This window comes from Daphnia magna, linkage group LG6 (genome assembly GCF_020631705.1).
Source record: "Daphnia magna isolate NIES linkage group LG6, ASM2063170v1.1, whole genome shotgun sequence".
NCBI classification, from domain to species: domain Eukaryota; kingdom Metazoa; phylum Arthropoda; class Branchiopoda; order Diplostraca; family Daphniidae; genus Daphnia; species Daphnia magna.
In genome coordinates, this window is record NC_059187.1 from 9,050,779 (window position 1) to 9,064,499 (window position 13,721).

At 40.1% G+C, this 13,721-nt stretch overlaps 1 protein-coding gene across 3 annotated transcripts; it reads left to right on the forward strand.

Annotated features, from left to right (window-relative positions):
• The first annotated feature begins 6 nt into the window (after nucleotides 1-6).
• LOC116925274 (lachesin) lies at nucleotides 7-10,863 on the forward strand. 3 transcript variants are annotated; one of them, XM_032931954.2, is made up of 12 exons: nucleotides 7-4,692; nucleotides 5,193-5,276; nucleotides 6,694-6,759; nucleotides 7,025-7,122; nucleotides 8,352-8,510; nucleotides 8,566-8,614; nucleotides 8,695-8,850; nucleotides 8,949-9,077; nucleotides 9,164-9,301; nucleotides 9,384-9,536; nucleotides 10,024-10,122; nucleotides 10,284-10,863. In XM_032931954.2, the coding sequence occupies exons 1-12, from the start codon at nucleotides 4,629-4,631 to the stop codon at nucleotides 10,535-10,537; spliced, it is 1,449 nt and encodes a 482-aa protein (XP_032787845.1). In that variant the 5' UTR covers nucleotides 7-4,628; the 3' UTR covers nucleotides 10,538-10,863. The 3 variants fall into 3 exon arrangements, with proteins under 3 accessions (XP_032787845.1, XP_032787848.1, XP_045031565.1); XM_032931957.2 differs by lacking the exon at nucleotides 7,025-7,122 and having other exon boundaries at nucleotides 4,570-4,692; XM_045175630.1 differs by lacking the exons at nucleotides 7-4,692; nucleotides 5,193-5,276 and adding an exon at nucleotides 5,297-6,408.
• Nucleotides 10,864-13,721: the final 2,858 nt, after the last annotated feature.

A 13,721-nucleotide genomic window follows, 5' to 3' on the forward strand; every position in this document is an offset into this window, starting at 1 on the left:
ATTTTCATTTCCTTTACTCAAATCCTGTTAAAAGTAATTTTTTTGCCCATACTATGCTTAGGCATCTTGTTGAAAGCATTTGAATTGCAGCCATCGCCTTCCGAGAAAGGCATTACATGGTTTTCATTTTGAAGCGCCTACGTAATCATTCCTGATTTCGGCTCCAATCTTGAAACATTTAAGAAATTGTCCCCCGAGAGAAACTTTCTACGGCATTAAGCTGATATAAATAATACCCCTACTGAGTGCCTGAAAAAGGCTTTTGATCGATACCACAAGCTACGTGCTTTTGTTCTTTGAAATTTTTTCAATTTTTTGTACGGGTTGTACACCCAAAACTATCTTGTTGCAATGTTCGGTTAACGGTCTATAAAAGAAAGCTTGAGTGCCCATGTGATTCCAACCCGTGATAGCCTTTTAGGTTTCCTATGAGTTTCGGGGCGTGAATCCTGGTCGTCTGAAGCCATAGACGATCAGCTGACGATTCCTCATACACAAATTATCACCAGTTGTATACGTATGTACCCCGTTATACAATCCGCTGGATTGTGATCGACCCCCTCATCGTCCCCTCCAACCTCAATGTGAAATCAGTAGAAAAATCTCGAGTGAATTATTTATTTATTTTTTTTTCAATCTAATTATTCAACTAGAGAAATCTTAGAAATCGACACCATTTTTTTACCGAAAAAAAAAAATGTAGCGGCCAGTAACTGCATCCAATAAAAGAGGCAGGGTCGGGATTATTTATGCATGTGACGTCCACCGGGTAAAGATTAGACGAGCAGTGAGGACAATAACAGACCAAAGCCTCAAAGCCTGCCGAGTTCATCCGAGCTTGAAAGCGTCGATCTTGATATGCGTTGCGTGTAAACAAGGATTTTTCACGCTGTAATGCCTTCTACCAAATTTGCGGCATTTATTGTCTCCATTCTCAGTTGAATTTTCATTCACAATCTTGGTTTTCCCAAAACTTTCTTTTTTAATTGCAGTTTTAATAACAACAAAGGCATCTTTGAATTTACTTGACACTTAAAAAGACCGTAATGGGGCACGGCACCATTTAATCCTTTTTCTTTCGCCAATCCCGTATTTGATTTAGCTTCTTCAGAGCGCAGCAAAGTAACAACGGATTCACAGCTGCCGGCGTGATCGTTTTGACAAAGCCGTTCATCATTCCCTGGAGCGCGATCCAGAGAATATAGAAGATCTTTTCTCTTCAGTGCAGGAAAATGCGCAGAAGTTGGGATTTCGAAAATTGCAAACTGCCGTTCTCAAAGTGTCCACTTATTTGAACTAGTGAACGGCCTCATGCTTGTGGGAGAGAGGTTTCCACATCACATTGATTGATGTGGACACAGCTCTAGCTGGTGAACTCCTTGCCGTTCAGAAATGATTGTGTGCGTGAGAGCTGCTGATCCGTAGATGGCCGACAGACAAGCAAAATCTGTTGACCTTGCATCTTCGTGTGAATAGCAAAAAAAAAGGGGGGGGGCGTATCCCGCTCTTGAAGCTTCTTACAGCGTAGCCGCCCCCGTTTTTTTTTTTTTTTATTTTGAATGCGTGGACACGTACCATGTAGATTCGGAGTAGCTCTCTCTTCTCTCTCTGCGTCGAAAAATAGGAAATGGTTTTATTAGCAATTCGAAGGAGAGGGACGAATAAGAGCGGTCAACGCGATTCGATTATTTTTGCCTGGGGCTCGGGATACTTTGTAAAAAAAAAAAAAAAAAGGCGTAATTTATTCCACACAATGACGAGTTACATGCTGACGCCTAATTGAACCAAGTCCTTAGATAAGAGCTCTCCGTGTATGAAGTATTGCATGTAGCAAGGAACTCCTTGCCATGACGCCATAAGAGCAATAGTTCAAGTTCCTCCATCTCTAATTGAACCCGAGAGAAATCAGAGGTGAACTGACAGGTCGGAGAGGTTTCTCTATGTCGGATTGTGATGATCAGAATCGTGTGATCATTGCCGTGAGAAGAAGGGAAAGCACAGATGTATCGTTCATCAACTCGCAATGAAAAGAAAAGGATAGAAGAGAAGAAAGCGCGTAGCTCTTTTTTGTTCCTCTTCTGATCGGACCATTCGTCAGCTAAAAAGGTCGGGCGATATTCCTAGACGAAGAGAAAGAAAAATGCAGCGTACTGGTTTCTGCTTCTCTCTCATGTTTGAGGGTGGTAATCTGTTAGTTTGCTATCTCACTGATGGCGCGTCCGTGTCCGTGTTTAAAAGCTTCCGTTACTCATCTTCTGATCGACGCGCCGCTCTCCTCTGGAATGATTACGCCCATCGAGTCGGCAGCCTTTTTTTTTTATCATATAAAAAAAAAGGGGAGAGAGGTGGACCGTCATTCCATTCCGTAACTAGGACGGAAGGTATCCTTCATCCGCACTTCATACTCGTGACGTGCATGGGCTCTTGATTCCCATTAGTCCGCGTCAATGTCGGGGAGCTGCCACTTGCTCCAACAGTTGTACGATGTTTTCTTACGGATCGATCGGCCATTGGCAGTCAAGTGGTACGTTACTAGACACACAGTTTTACAAGTAGTATATAGACAGTACAGCAGGGGGGGGGATACAGATGGGCGTGCAGTCTCGCCAGTAAGTTCAATCATTTCTGCAATTGTCCTGGAAGTTGGGTTTCTGGGGGGAAGACTACGCCAAAACTCGCTTGATGGCAAAGAGGTTTTGGATAGAGCAATCAAGCGATGGTTTGTGATGTCGGATGCTGACTTCTATTGCGTGTACTAAACAGCTGGTGCATTCTCTTTATTTTGTTGTATCTTGTATGCATATTTGTGCTGGCTTGACCTGAAATTTGGCTGTCCGACTATATTAACATGAGCAATCACTTCAATTTCTTGGGGGGATGTAACAAATAAAAAATGTCGAAAAATAAAAGTCACGCTATTGTCGTCGAGAGATTTAAAGGCTTACACAACTACGCGACGTGTGTCACACGTCGCGTTCAAAAGAGCCCAGGTGTTGGTGCGGTTGTTAAGGGCGCCAGAAAGCGATCAACTGGTTCGCCACACCTGCGAATTTGCAATGGGATACTAACACGACACTTTTGCGCTGTTTTTTTTTTGATTATTCTCCTAAACTGTCGGGAGTTTTTTTTTGTGTGATTTGTTTTCCTTTTCACCTAAATGGATATTCGATAGATTTCAGAAGAAAACTAATTAGAATTAAAGCGAAGCATCAGCTGTTTTCAAGAACAAAATTTGCCAAGTTTTCTCTTTACAATTGCATTTTTTTTTTTATAAATTAGATTACAGTTTTTTTTTTTACTTCCCTTCTCTTTCGGAGAAAAAAAAAAGATCAAGTGAAATCTGCTCGACACGAGTCTCTCGCCACGTACTTGACCATGCAGTTGAGCGCGGCGACTTAACGTTACCTTTGGGAAATCCCGGACTTCTTTTTTTCCTTTTTTTTTTTCTTTCTATTTTGTTATTTTTTATTTGAAAAAGTCCCACCTAGGACTTCTTCCGGCCTTGGGGGTTCTTTGGTCAACCTCAGCCATAGAGTAGAGCGCTGGGTGTGCCACTGGAATCTGTTGAACCACCTACACTCTTGGTAGATCAATGGCGGTCGTGAATCCACTCACATGAAGGGAAAAAAAAGGGAGGATCTCTCACCTCGTCGACATTTGATACGTAGCACTTCTTGCTACGTTTTTCTATCGACTTTGATCATGGTTTTCAATCGAATCAGACCCTCCCTTCTTCAGTCATTTACGCGGAGTTTTTCGTTCTGATAGTTTTCGTTGGTAGAGTGACATACATCTCGTCAGGCATCAAATGTTTTTAGCCGTGAAACACATACGGATGTAACCGAATTCCGGTCTGATGGAGCGGTAAATGATGTCGTCATTTAAGTTTGCTTTCCACCCCCGGATCAAACTCCTTCCAAAGTTCAATCCACTAATCAGGCAAACGTTAGACACTTCAACGAAAATTCAATCAAATAGAGATGATAATCAGAATTTTACGATCCGCAATTGGTGCCATCTACCAGCCAACGTTTCATTTCCTGCCTTAATTTATTCACCCCATTAAAAATGTATCTTTTTTGTGTGTGTGTCTCGGTCTCGTCATTTTTCTCTATACATTTTTCATCGTGAAAGAGTTTTAAAAATAAATCAAATTGAACGTCCCCGCTATAAATTCACCGTGTGCGCGCACGTCTGTGGATTATTGGCGGGAAATTATTCCGGTAACATTTGTACAGCTGCGCCGTGCCGGCCCGCGTTTCGCCCGCATCCTACGATCTTGAGGGGGGGTACTTGTGTTTGGAGCGGGAACAACCAACTTGTATATTACACGCGGCTACCGTTCGCATATGAGTTTGTATAGTAGCAACCTTCTGGTGGGACGCAACCGACTTTTTCTACGCCATCTGTCTTTTGTTTGAACTAAAAATATTGACCTCAGTCTATAACTGTTTTGATACGCAAAAAAAAACAAAACAAACAAACAAACAAACTACTGATCTTCTGGGAGATGCGTGTAATTTCTGTCAAAGTGATTTACAAGCCGTGGCTCGTTACGGACTTGATTGAGCGCTACCAATTCTGAAGAATTTCGCAAGATTCGAACAAGTTTTGCTGCAATTACAATCATGTCAACGGATCATCATCGCCTCATCTTATTCTTCTGCGTGGTCATCATTAGCACCTGTCAAGGTAAGAATGTTTTGTTTGCCTTTTGCTCGTTGTCTACGATTCAATTCGTGTGCCATGAAAAAAAGTTGTTATTCCTCCCGCCGACAAAAGTTGAAAGCAGGACAAGAGGGATGGCCAAACTACATTTTGCTGGCCACAATCTTTTGTACATCCACTGGGTGATGAAGCCTGAAAAAGTTAATCCACCTAGGATTTGACATTTATTTTGGTTGGGATTGGGGGGAGGGGATGGGTGGGACTAGCGTGATTCAACGTACGTGTAGATTTCTAGAACAGCTTTATTGTCTTTTCCATTACGTAGAAATAATGAATTTCACTGAATTTGTAACTTAGATCTCTCAGTAAGTAAAGCTCTTTTCAGGTTTTTAAATATTTTGCCATCCTTCGTTATTAGCAATTCCCCTAACTTGTATAGTATCGCAATGTAAAATTACTGTCTAAAACTTCTTGACAGCAGATGGCGGCCGGAATTGATTGAAAAGCCTTTTCCGTTTTCACAGGTTCTCGGCACCATTCGCGAATGGCGACGAATCAGCAACAGCCCACGATCGAAGACGACGGCCATCAGGACGCCCTTGACAATAGTAAGCCATTTTACTGTATAGAGATTCACTTTGATGGAGAGTGGCACCTGCGCTGTCAATAATGCTTTTTAAAAAATAGAGAAGAATGATGACAGTTTATTTTGTTAAGCTAACGTATATCTGAGAAGCCAGATAACATTTTGCAAACGATAAGAAATGAGGCGTGTAGCTGGGAAACATCTTGGTGAAGCGAACAAGGCATATTTCCGAATGGTTTCACTTTCAATTGTTATTGATTTTATTATTATTATTATTATTTTTCCCTATACTTTTCGCTCTTTCCCCATTGCTTCTTTTTCCGCGTTTGAACGGGGCGCCATTGGAATGTATTGCTATCACAGTCTGTGTAGTTTAATAACTCTTGGAAAGCCAACAGGATGCAAAAGAATAAGTCTAGCTCTAGGCTTCTGTATTATTATCAAGAGTATTATTGTTATTGTTATTTGACTGCAATACTTGAAAATATGTTTTATTTTTTATCCTGTAGCTCAAAGTCAATCTGGTATGAAACTTTTTGGATTTTATTATTTTTATTTTCGTGTTTGGCATTCCATTTGATCGAGAGAGCATCTTAGATATACACCGGAAACAGTGATGAAAGAAGAAGAAGAAGCAAAAAAAAAAAAAAAATCAATAGATTTGAAATGTAAAAAGATAAATGGTTTCAACAGCCTGTCGTACCCGTTTTTCTTCATCCGTTCCTCCGGATCCCACCCTCTGCCAAGTAAAAGAGAAAAAAAAAATCCGCTGAGCAAATATCATTGACGGACGAAGCTCGTGAGAACAACAATAAATAAGAGAACAAAAAAAAAAGGGTGGATTAAAAAAGAATGATGAGACGAAAATGATTTGAGAAAAAGAAATGAGTTGCCATCGTTGTCCAGTATCTTCCACAGAACAAACAACAATAGATGTGGATATGGGAGGAATCGAACAATTGAGTTGACCTTAGAAGTCACGAGATTGTCGAGTCGCTCTTATTTATTACTCTGTTTTTTTCATCCCTCATGTCTATTTATTCGACTTGCGTCCCCTACTTTTCTCATTTCTTGGCGCACACTTCAATAACAAAATCACTTTGTAGCCCATCTCTTATTCGCTACAACTACTCGCATTACGAGTACACCAGTAGGTAATACTCTATATAAGTTCATTGCTTTGCCTATCCGCTTGCTCGATCACGTGGTAATTCGATGGACGCTCCCTCTTATACGCCAGAGTGTGGGAGCGATAGATGCATGTCCGGTATTCTTTAAAAAAAAAAAAAAAAAATCAATTCGCTTATTTATTTACTTATTTTCATGGCGTATATAGCAACTATGTGCCCGTTATGTCCTCCTTTTTCCGATCCAAAATTTATGGATTATGAACCTGTCAAATACTTATTTATTGATAATTCTTTTATTTTGATTCGCAGAACTGTGGACTTCGAAACAACTCAACGACCACGAATATTCGTATCCGATGGGTGGCCACGATTTTGGTAAGTTATGCATTTCGGATTGTTATGTTACGCTTCTTAAGATGTCACCCGAACCGCAGATTTGACGATGTCAACACCTGCATGCTAATGTGCCCTGTCTCGCGAAATTATAGCCCGTAATTTAGGCAATGGCCCTTATAACTTGAATACTCGATTGAAAGACACTTGCAATTGAGTTATTTATTTTTTTATCCAGTCTCTTTGATTTATTGATCTGAAAATACTTTTTTCCCCTTTTTTCTTTATGTCTGCAATGCCTTGATAGTTCTGCCACGATTTGCCGAGCCTGTTAATAATGTTACGGTAGTAGCTGGGCGCGATGCCACGTTACACTGCGTCGTCGACAATCTCCAGAAATTCAAGGTATTAAACAATTATTATGGGAAAGTCGGGGGAAATGTAATCGTCCATCCCCCATGTACTTTAAGTATTTGATAAAACGAGTTTTACTTGTGCTCGTTTCCTCTTGACACGAAGACCTAAAAGTAACTAAACAACTTTTGATAGAGGCGCAATTTTGACTCAGATGCTCTCTCCGTTTTTATTAAATTTCCTTTTTCAAATCTTCCACATGGGTTGATTTGGAATGCGGGGTTCGAAGCTGTCGGTGACATACGCGTTGACAGTTCCTATTAGACCAACATGTAGGTACGCGCGATGGTGGGGGTGGTCTTCGTTGGCTTAATTTCTCGTCTTTATTAGAGAGATAGAGAAGCAGCGACAGCTGACGCTCACGTTCGACCATTACAAATCTTTCCAGTCGGACTGCCCTGCTAATTATTGTCTTCCGTTCTGAAGCCAGCGCAAGCATCAGCCTAGTCATGCGTCTATTGCATACACAATGATGCATCTAGAAAAGCGAGCGGGCGTAAAAGACAACAGACGAGATGTCACCGAACTCTATATTCTTACTCGCTCTGCTCCATTTTCTCTCCCTTTTTTTGTGTCGGTATTAGAATATCTATACACTAAGACGGGCAAAGATCTCACGCGTCTTTTTCTCATCGAAATGAATCCGACAGACACATGAGTTCCATACGGTGCAGGTTGGCCCCGTTTTTTTCTTTTCTAATCTCGGGACTTGCGGGACGGATGCAACCGGACGCATCTACTCAGTTATGCGCCGCTAGCGTAAAATGGAAATCTTTATCCACGGCCTTGTAAATATAGAATAGAAGTACAGGGCGAGGGGGGGTTCTTTCATTTCTCTGATGATCCTGACTATATTGCACACACCACCCTACGGATCTTAGGTACACAGTCGAATGAGTTCTGATGATCAGAAAACGAGCCTTCTTTTCTTCTCATTTTCTCTGTATTTTTGTGTCGGCGAGCGGAATAACCTGCACGACTAATCCGCCGAATGGATGTGTTTATATTCCATTCAAGGAAGGATGTTCGTACGTAACGAAACAAAAACATTTGGTAGAAAATAGAGGAGAATGTAATGATGTATCCATTGCGGAATGCATCAGGTCTACCGGAGCGTGGAGTGCATTTACGGATTATATCCGTCGTTTTCTCTTTGTGTTTTGACCGGTTTTTACGTGGATAACTCAATGTCGGCTTGTTTATCTTTGACGTGCCCATAGGTGGCATGGGTACGAGTGGACACCCACTCTATCCTGACCATCCACAACAAAGTCATCACAAGGAATTACAGGATCGGACTGGCGCAGGCAGATGGTCGCAATTGGGACTTGAAGATCAGCAACGTCGCCGAATCCGATAGAGGATTCTACATGTGCCAGGTATTATTGTGATTGAAATTCAAAGAGATTGCTATTCTTTTAGGATTTTAAATAGATCAACACAGATCCTATGCGATACCAGGAAGCCTACATCGAAGTCGTAGGTAACTTTTACGTTCCCCCTCTTTTTTACGTATTTGTTTTCCAGTTGTCCAGTGGTATGTAGTACGATGTTGTTTTTTAGTGCCTCCAGATATCATCGATAGTGAATCAAGTACGGATACGATAGTCCGTGAAGGATCTAACGTATCGCTGACGTGCGCAGCCAGTGGCCATCCGCAGCCTCACATTTTGTGGAGGCGTGAGGATGGCGCTTCCATTACCAGAGGCAAACTAAAGTGTAATTAAATTTGTCACAATTATATTTAAAAACTGCTTTTTTTTGCTCATTAAAAATTGATCTTTCTGATATTTTATGGTTTATATTGGAATGTGTAGCCAACTCTTTTGATGGCGAGGTCCTAGGTTTGCCGCGCGTTTCCCGGCTTCACATTGGAGCTTATCTGTGCATCGCTTCCAATGGTGTACCACCATCGGTTTCAAAGCGCATAGTCCTCAATGTTCAATGTAAATACGTTCCTTTTCATTTGGGTTGTGTCCTAAGTTGAAAATTGTTCTCCGCTGTCATCTTCTATTTTGTTTTGCGTTCACAGTTGCTCCAGTCCTTTGGATTCCCAATCAACTGGAAGGGACTGTTGTTGGACAGCAAGTCTCACTCGTCTGCCAGATTGAAGCCTTCCCAGTACCGATCGTTTACTGGACCACGGAAAACGGAGAAATCATCATAGATAGTACGAAGGATTTTACCAGAATTTTTAAAGCCTATTTTTCTGGTCGATTAAATGATCCATTTTTGGCCTTTTTATTCAACAGATTCTCGTTTCACGATGACGGTTACGCTGGAAAACGAATATAAAATGACCATGACTCTGAATATCCGCAATCTGTCTGCCGAATTTTTCGGCGGATACCGATGTATAGTGCGCAATTCACTAGGAGAGACGGACGGCATGATCCGGCTATATGGTAACCAGGCAAAAAGAGAATTGTTTTATCTGTTGTTTTGGACCCTTCCATCCCATGGTAGAACCACCATTTATAGGGGCTGGCCTCTCTATGTAATCTAGATGCTATCATAACTGGTTAGCATATCGATCGGGACGACATATTTCCGTATTATGACGTGCTGGAGATGGACATCTGCTTGAGGCGCAATTCGAAACAGCACCGTGAAGTTCTCGTGAAAGCCTACTCCATTACGTGAGCGGTTTGACGGAACTATAGACGATCGAAAGCAGAACAGGCCTGCAGTTGGTAGGATTCTGAAGGATACGACCGGCTTTTCAATGAAATTACCCGCGGTTAGGTGAAACAGAACTATCCCAATGCTTTATTTGGTGTTCCAGACTCACAGGCCGTTGGATTTCAACGCCTCTTTCACTATCCGTTTTAAAAATCGCAAATTTTTACCGGTAGCATTTTTGAATGAATGGGATTTTTATCGTGTTTACAGAAGTTCCGGCTGTGCCGCGCTCGTCCGTCGACCTAGACCCTCCCTATGATTCGGAAATGGATGACTCACAATCGGACAATGCCCTGCTCAAAATTCGCGGTAAGTTTCGTCTGATACCGTCTTCGTCAGACAGGAGCAAACGGTCAGTCGTTATTCTTGTCACATAATAGTGGACATAACGTTTTCCTACTTGGAATGTTGTTCGCTTTTTACGTATATACGACAAATAACATATTTTCTTTCGCACATCTATTGTACAGACAAGAACAACCAACCATCGGGGAGCAACGGACACGAAGCCGGAAGCGTTGGTGGAAGTATTAAAGCTATGGTAGACTCTTCGCGGATAGGATCAGTCTCCGTTGGCCAGCCAACTGACGAGTCGAACAACAATGGATCAGAATCGCTAAACTCCCCGGGCGTCGGGTTATTATTCCCATTTGCGATTCATCGTCTGCCCGTTGTTGTTGCGATTGTTGTAGTGCTTCACTGCACGCTCCAAATGTGGGCATGACAATAAGTCTTGTCCAGTCTTTTTCTCCAGGCCATTTATTCGTATGTCAATACTATAACCTCTCCTCGTTTTTCGTTCTAAACCCCCTCGAGTTTGTTTTGCATACTGCACCGCCGTTTACTACTGCATCTAATTAGCAATAACAATACCCTTATTCTCGCTTTTCCTCCTTCAATTGGCTCCAATCTTCACCGGCTATTATTCTCCCCTCCTAGTTTGCTCGACTACCTGAAATAGGGGACTGCGTTGTGAATTGTTCTGTAAAAGCGCGTGCTGTACGCTTGTATCATAGTAAAATAAACAAACAAAGACGTTGGTGGTCACTAGGAAGGCCAAAAAGAGTTCACATCCAGCAAAAGAGATGAGTCTCCTATTAGAAAGACTATTTTTCTAACACTTGGCCGCAAGCTTAATACCACAATTTATCAGCCACATCAAATCCTTTGACGCTCCCTGGTCAATTTTTTGTTTTTTGATGCGAAATAAGCGATGGTTGCACTAAAAAGAAACAGAAAATATCTCATAAATGGAAGATAAGTGCCTGTAGCGCAACACATTTGTTTATACGTTTTTACAATTATTTCAGTGAAAATCAAAACAAAAACGGAAAGACAAAGTTGTTGCGCAAACAGCACTTTTGTTCCGTCTATTGAAGAAGTAACTAGTCTGACGAAAAAAAAAAACAAATCAATTTTCCGAAATCAGCGTTGAATTTTGAGTCAAATGTTTGATTTTCATGGAATTCCAAGAGATATCGTTTTTGGGGAGATTTTGACGAAAATGAGAAGGCTTTCCCACTTTTTCATTTTTGACAAAATTTTAGATGTAGTAAAAATTCATGATTTCGATTCAGAAATCAACGAAGATTATGAAAATCAAGCTTATTTTTGCATTGAGACCATAGTTCTTTTTTATATGAATGCAAAAAACAAGAAAAAAGTAAAATGCAGAAATGGGCCACATGACTCGTGGCGTTCGTTGCGGACTTTTGGGTAACTTTCTTATGTCCTGCTTTAAGCTGACCTTTCGTGTTCACCAGTAAACAGTTCGTTTTTGCATCAGAAATTTCAGGAGAAAAACAAAAATAAAGATTCAAAACAAATACGTAATGGTTAAAGGACATTATTGTGAAACTGAAATGTAAGTTTTACCCAATCTTCATACCAATAATCTTATGTATTATATAATATTAGATGATAACAAACCTTATCCCACAATAATCATTATTTTATATTCTTTTAGCTGATTAATACAACTGTGATCTAGAAAATAAGTTTCAGGATTGAAGGCTCAAGAAATACGAAATCCAGCATATTTACAAGTTGTAATTCAGAAGTTGAACAGCCATTATTCATCCTGATGAAAGCCTTCAAAGAGAAGAATACTTGACAGGTAAATGGCATTCTAGCACTCCATAAATATAAATCTTTATTTAAATACATTTATTTCTAGGGGATGTGAGAAAAAGATGCCAAATAGTGGACATGTGAAAATGCCTGAAAAGGGCTAAAAATAAACCAGTTGCCACTGTTGTAGCAGTACCAAAGGATCAAACAAAGTTATTTTGAATTCACACACAATGACTTTTGAAAAATGATGCGCAGTTCCACAAAAAAGGAAAGCCATGGGTTTCTTGTGGTCTGATCAGCATGCTAAATCTACTGGTGATCCTTCTTTTCTTTGAAGGGATTCCTGATGAAGATATTCATTTTCTCGTGTTGAATCCTGAACCTGGTTATCCTGTTGAAGTCATTGTTGTGTGATAAATTTTTTTCGTGGAATCCATTACAAATCTAACTGCTTTCGACTCTTTACGTTGCAGCACTTGGGAAAATTACGTCAATGGTTCTTGTGCTTCGAACAACCATGCATTCATGGGCGAAAATGTTAATGTCAAGTAAGTTTTGTTACTAAAATTCCCGCCCTAAATTGAGCTCAACAATTTTACGTTTTCCAGCGCTCGTGGATCATTTTACCTTATAACAAATGGACAATCCCCGTACGCCCAAGCTTAACTCCTGCTGTGACCACTAATGGTGTTACGACTATTTGGTTTTACATACTACGTCTTCGAGAATTCAACTATAATGTGGTATTTTGTTCAAATCATTTTCCAATGCTGCCCTCCTATGTCAGTCAAGTACTTATTTTTTTAAATTTTTATATATAATATATAATATAACCCAAATTGAACGTTGATTTCGATTAAATCGTTGGTTTTCTCGTTAAACCAACTGTAAAAAAAAAAAAAAGTGCTGCCCTTTTTTAAATTGGATAAGATTGTTTGCTACTCTGGTTCCGTTTCATCCAAATATCGATTAATTGAATGGAAAACTAATACTTCTATAGGTTTAGTTTTATTGAATTCCAAGTCAAAATTCTAAGCCGATTTTGTATACAATAAGTCGGTCTTAAAATGTCGGGCTTAATTAATCAAATAAAACTAGATATCTTACCGATAGATGGCCACACTGTTTAGTGGATCGTCTGCAGGAGAAATTCATGGTTCATCAGATGTGTCCTAGTTGTTAGGGATTCGTTAATAGTTTTTTAAACAAAATGTAAATTGGTAAAATGAAATAACATATGACCTATACCTTTAGATCACTTGTTTTCACAAATGGAGATTTATTCCACAAGCTTCCTAGGCAGACACCCACCCACACAACCATGGGTGATAAATGATATAAAAGTTTACTAATTTAAAAAATTTAGATTTTAGGTTATTGATAACAGAGTCAGGAAACAATGTGTGGAATCTGATATTCTAGCCCTGGAAACCACAGATGCCTTTCTGCTTTAACAAGGCTATAAAGCAATTTTAATTTCAGGAGGTAAAGACTGAAACCAAAAACAAAGCACAGAATATTTTAGTTGGCTTTTCTGCTTAATGTTATTGTTACACTTAACTTTTGGAAACATAGAAGTGTATACAGATGTTCAGGGTCAAATCGATGAAATGGTTGAGCCAAAAAAGAACTTTATATTACTTTTGCACAGGTCCTAACTCAGTGTACGTGGTTTATGCCCCACTATACAATCCAATAAACTTCAGGCTGAGGTCTTCCAGTGCTGAGAATTTATTTGGCAAGCAAATACTCAATAAGGAGTTAGGTAAACAATTCTGTTTTATATCACATTTTTATCATACAAATTGTTTTTCTCAGTAATATTTAGTATGTCA